At 44.0% G+C, this 6,000-nt stretch overlaps 1 protein-coding gene across 1 annotated transcript in view; it reads right to left on the reverse strand.

Annotated features, from left to right (window-relative positions):
• Positions 1-6,000, reverse strand: part of LOC108304746 (lisH domain-containing protein ARMC9) — a 103,526-nt gene that overhangs the window by 25,367 nt on the left and 72,159 nt on the right. The window contains exon 13 of the mRNA XM_017529043.2: positions 1,875-1,965. Within this exon, the coding sequence (XP_017384532.2) occupies positions 1,875-1,965 (91 nt within the window). The remainder of the gene's footprint in view (positions 1-1,874; positions 1,966-6,000) is intronic.

Below are 6,000 nucleotides of genomic sequence, written 5' to 3' on the forward strand. Positions count from 1 at the left end.
GACAGAAGTAATTTATCTGGTATGCTACAAAACCACTTTCCATGAAAACTTACTTTGCATAAAACACAGTAGAGTTTGGGTAATTTTATGTTCTAAAAAACTTACTGGGCCAGGAGCAGTGGCTCATGCCTGTAATCCCAGCACTTTGGGAGGCCGAGGCGGGTGGATCACCTGAGGTCAGGAGTTCAAGACCCAGCCTGGCTAACATGGTGAAACCTTGTCTCTACTAAAAATACAAAACTGAGCTGGGCGTGGTGGCAGGTGCCTATAATCCCAGCTACTCAGGAGGCTGAGGCAGGAGAACTGCATGAGGTTGAGGCAGGAGAATTGCTTGATCTCGGGAGGTGGAGGTTGCAGCGAGCCAAGACTGAGCCACTGCACTCCAGACTGAGTGACAGAACAAGACTCTGTCGCCCAACCCAAATAAATAAATAATAACAATAATAATTTTAAAAATCTTACTGGTTGTGCAATGTAGCTCACGCCTGTAATCCTAGCACTTTGGAAGGCTGAAGTGGGTGGATTGTTTGAGCTCAGGAGTTCCCTACCAGCCTGAACAACAGGGCATAAACTTATCTCTACAAAAACTAAAGAAAATTAGCCAGGTGTGATGATGCACATCTGTCGACCCCGCTAGTTGGGGGGGGCTGAGGCGGGAGGAGCATTGCTTGAGCCTGGGCAGTCGGGGCTACAGTGAGCCAAGATCATGCCACTGTACTCCAGCCTCGGTGACAGAGCAAGACTCTGTCAAAAATAAAATAAAATAAAATAAAGTAAAATAAAACCTACAAAACTCCCACAAAATTTATTAAAAGATATTTCTTCTAAAAGTTGGTTTTAATCAACTATCTGATGACTAGAAAAACCACTCTTCTTGTGAGCTACACATAATTCACTGCTGTGTTCTTGTGGGGAGCACCATCCTTTTTTTTCCCATGAAATCCTGAACCCAACATTCAGATCTACAAGGAGAAACGGGGGGTAGATGTTGTGTTATGAGCCCTTAAGCCTTCACAATACAGGCAGCCAAGGAGTGCTTTCGTCCACATTCTCTGCTCCCTTTAGACATGCACGAGGCCTGGAGAGCAGGGTGGAAGCCATACCTGGGACCCTATAATAAACCCTGAATGGTCACTAGCCTGTTGTGGATTTCTGAATTGATATGGAAGACGTCAATTTCAGACATAAGGTTCAACAGTATTATTATATGAATGGTCCTCAGTAACATATCCTGGCTTATCATAAATGTTTGCCAAATGGATGGAAAAATGAATGAACAAATGAACTAAGTTGTAGACTATCATAAATCCATAATTTGAAAACTCTCTTTATTCACATTATAAAGAGCTCAAACAAATAAGAACTTATGGAAGATAATGGCACTTCGCCAAATCATTTTGAATTCAGTTATGGGGGCATGTTATTTTCAGGGTTTTCAAGTCCTTTGATTTAAGAGGTCATAGTCTTCCGAAGGAAATGGTGCAGTGTTTATTGGAGTCTGCTTTGTTTCACCACGCTTATATTGCTGTAATTGTTTCACTTATTTTGCCTTAAGTAGAAAACTGTAGAAAGTGCATTCATTACCTGCGATATGCTTGAAAGCAATATAAAACATTACTATGTTACAAAACCAGAAAGCTTATAAAATAAAACCAGGAGGCTTACAAAATAAACCCAAAAACTGTCCAAAAGTGCTCTGATATAAACTAAAGCAATATGACAACAACTAATTTTCACAAAAGACCTTAGACGAATTAAATGATAACAAATTGAGGAAGCATAATTGCTAAGAAACTTGGGAGAAACACTCATTTTCAGAGGAAAAGGAATCAATATGACCTAGCTCTTCTCTTCAAGCAAAGCTGATGTCTCACCTTCTGCCAGTGACGCAAAAGCATTGATGAGCCTGGCCATGTACTGCCGTACCACATCGCTCTTGGAGTGCAGCAACTGAAGCACACTCCTCTGGGGGACAAAGTCAAGAGGAAAAACAAGGTTAAGAGAAGGGAGAGATAAACATATGTCTCCTCTTTGGTCTGGTAGTTCTCTTCCTCTGCCTGAATTTATTAGAAGTGAAATAAACAGACTAAAGCCAAACACTTCATCTGGGTCTTGATTTCCAACTGAAATTTGATGAGACTTGGCAAAAATAAGTTAGTCAGACTTACAAATTAAATGAGTTTATTATACGAAGCTCTCAGAACAGTGGCTGGCGTGAAGGAAGCAGTCCTGTTTGCTGTTACCATTGCTGCTGTTTTCCAGGTTAGGATGGTAGATCCAAGACACACACCTAATTTGGCGCCCTCTAAACCACAGTAAAACTACAATAAATGCACTGTTAAAAAAGATAATTCCCAAGGACAGAGAGAACAGCAAAAGAAACAATAATGCCACCGTTCTGGAAGCAGGAATGCAGGATGGCAAGAGGCTTAGCAGGCCGAAGAAGGTCAAATCTCAAGGCAGCAAGGGGCACTGTGGAATTACCCAGTTTCCATTACTGACTCCTCAAAGGGCTTAAGAGCTGGAGAAAAATGAAGATCAATGAATGAAAGTTGTTTAAGAAGCAGCTGGATCCCACTCATGTGACTCCTGTGCACCTCTCAGCACAGGGCTGTGGAGAGGGTGTTCCCTTGTGAGTGTGACACAAAGAGTCTGTGGATCAGGGACACCAGGCAGAGGACAGCAAGGGTTTCAGGGATTCTAGAACAAAATGGAGAGGGGGGGTTAGTGTCTAAATACAGAATGAATGTGGAACAGAGGGCCACTCCAGAACTTGGCTCCCAGGACACTGGCAATCAGACCCTTCCCCTCTAGACCCAAGATTAGAAGACTCTTCTCACAGTGAAATGACAAGCCCAAGGGGAAAGAACTAGAGATGGTAAAATCAGAGGTTCAGCAAATGGCCCACCGAGACCCCCCTCAATGGAGCTATACATCAACAGGCCGTACCATCACACTCAATGGGCTTTTCAGTCCCCTTCACTTAATATGTCATTAGGAGATCTAAATATGTCATTAGGAGATCACAAAGGACTACCAGACACCCAAGAAAAGTTTCTACCAGGAGGCCAAAACAAATTGAGCTTGGAGTAAAAGACTGTACAGGGAGAAGAAAACTAAAACTTAAATAAAAATTCATCACTAATATCCTCAAAGACAAAAGAAATTGTATTATATCCATGAAACAAAATAATACTATCAAAAAGGAAAGAAAAGTTTCAACAATAGGGTCAGAAAATAAAGATGAAGAAATCTCCTAGGAAGGTTGGGCGTGACAGCTCACACCTATAATCTCAGGACTTTGGGAGGCTGAGGTGAGAAGATCACTTGAGATCAGGAGTTTGAGACCAGCCTGGCCAACGTGGTAAAACCCTATCTCCATAAAAATACAAAAATTAGCCAAGTGTGGTGGCATGCTCCTATAATCCCAGCTACTTGGGAAGCTGAGGCAGGAAGGCTGCTTGAGCCCAGGAGGCAGAGGCTACAGTGAGCTGAGATTATGCCACTGCACTCCAGCATGGGTGTCAGAGTGAGACTGTCAAAAAAAAGGAAGGAAGGAAGGAAGGGAGGAAGGGAGGGAAGAAGGAAGGAAGGAAGGAAGGAAGGAGGGAGGGAAGAAGGAAGGAAGGAGGGAGGGAGGGAGGGAGGGAAGGAGGGACGGAGGGAGGGNAGGGAGGGAGGGAGGGAATAAGGAAGGAAGGAAGGAAGGAAGGAGGGAGGGAGGGAGGGAGGGAAGAAGGAAGGAAGGAAGGAAGGAAGGAGGGAGGGAGGGAGGGAAGAAGGAAGGAAGGAGGGAGGGAAGGAGGGAAGGAGGGAGGGAGGGAGGGAGGGAAGGAAGGAAGGAAATAAATCTCCCAGAGAGTGAAACAAAAAGATACAAAATATGAGAGAAACTATAAGAAAAACAGAAAACCAGTTCAGGAGGCTCAACATTCAGAGAGAGAACACAGAAGACAGAAGGAAGAAATGCTTCTAGAGAGACAAACACAGGTCACATACAAAAGATAAGGAAGCGGAATGGCTTTAGATTCCTTTTTTTTTTTTTTTTTTTGAGTCAAGGTCTCACTCTGTTGCCCAGGATGGAATGCAGCGGTGTGATCATAGCTCACAGCCTCGACTTCTTGGGCTCAAGCAATCCTCCTGCCTCAGTCTTCAGAGTTAGCTGGGACTCCACGCTCATGCCACCATGCCTGGTTAACGTAAAAAAAAAAAAAAATTTTTTTTTTGGTAGAGAATGGGGTCTCACTGTTTTATTCAGGCTGGTCACAAACTCCTGGGCTCAAGCAATCCTCCTGCCTCGGCCTCCCAAAGTACTAGGATTACAGGCATGAGCCACCGTGCCCAGCCGGCTTTGGATTTCTGAACAGCAAAACTAGAACCTAAAAGACAATGCAGCAACGTCTTCAAAATTCTGAAAGAAAATTATTTACAATCCAGAATTCTATACAAAGAATGAAGACATTTTTTGACCATACATGATCTCAAAAAATATACTTCCTGTGCACCTTTTCTCTAGAAGCTATTAACTCAAGGATGCGTTCCACTAATCCAGAGAACAAGTCAAGAAATAAGATAATATGGGGCACTGGAAACAGAGGTCCAATTCAGGAGAGCAGTCAAAGGAATCAGTAACAGTTTGATGAAGAGACGCCTGGAGGGCAGCTACACACCAGATGTTGTCCAGACTAAACCCAGCTGACTCAAGAGGGCGACATGTCAAAGGCCATTGTCCCCAAGATGCCTATTACCATTACAACAATTGAGGTCAAATTTTTACTGAGGTATAGCATCTACACAGAACACTGCACAGATCATGTATACAGCCTGGTGAGTTTTCACAAACTGAACATGCGGCTAACTAGCAACCAGGTCAAGAAACAGAACATGCTCAGGGTCCCAGAAGCCCTTCCAGAACCACATTCCAAGCCAAGGGTGACCTCTCTCCTGGCTTCTAACATCACAGATTCATGTTACTTGGTTTTAAATTTTTTTTTTTTTTCCGAGACAGAATTTCGCTCGTTACCCAGGCTGGAGTGCAGTGGCTCACCGCAACCTCCGCCTCCTGGGTTCAAGCAATTCTTCTGCCTCAGCCTCCCAAGTAGCTGGGACTACAGGCTTGTGCCACCATGGCCAGCTAATTTTTGTATTTTTAGTAGAGACAGGGTTTCACCATGTTGACCAGGATGGTCTCGATCTCTTCACCTTGTGATCCACCCGCCTTGGCCTCCCAAAGTGCTGGGATTATAGGCGTGAGCCACCGAGCCCGGCCGGTTTTAAATTTTTAAATAAATGAAACCATATATTATATATTCTCTTATATTTGACTTTTTCATTCAACAATCTGTCTGTGGTGTTGATCCGTGGTCTCTGCTGTGTGCTCCTTCTCATTGCTTAAGGTGTCCCATTTTACAAATACCTCACAGGTATTCATTCTACTGCTGATTGACATTTGGGTTGCAGCCAGCGTTTTGGTTCTTACAAGAAGTGCAGCTATGAATATTCTTGTATGTTTTTTAGTGAAAATATGGGCAGGTTTTTGTTGGGGCCATACCTAGGAGAGGCTTTGCTAGGACATGAGGAATTCAGCTTTAGTAAATGCTGCCTGCGTTACAAAGTAGTATACCTTGTCCTAATTTGTAAACAGAATACAAAATGTCCAGTGAGACGAGCCCAGACTCTTACTGGCATTTGGATAACCCTGACATGTGCTAGTGACGTTCCAGCTCCCACTTCCATGCCCTGTATGAATTAGCTGTGAACTGTCTTTTTACCCCCACAGAAGTATTCTCAAGTGATCGACTCCTGAGAGCTAGATCAGGTACACTTACAAGCCAAAATACAGAGCAGCTCACCATTGCCCTTGGGCATAAATATTGCTGCTGGGGGGCCGGGCGCGGTGGCTCAAGCCTGTAATCCCAGCACTTTGGGAGGCCGAGGCGGGTGGATCACGAGGTCAAGAGATCGAGACCATCCTGGTCAACGTGGTGAAACCCCGTCTCT

This window comes from Cebus imitator, unplaced genomic scaffold (genome assembly GCF_001604975.1).
Source record: "Cebus imitator isolate Cc_AM_T3 unplaced genomic scaffold, Cebus_imitator-1.0 Scaffold57, whole genome shotgun sequence".
Lineage (NCBI taxonomy): Eukaryota > Metazoa > Chordata > Mammalia > Primates > Cebidae > Cebus > Cebus imitator.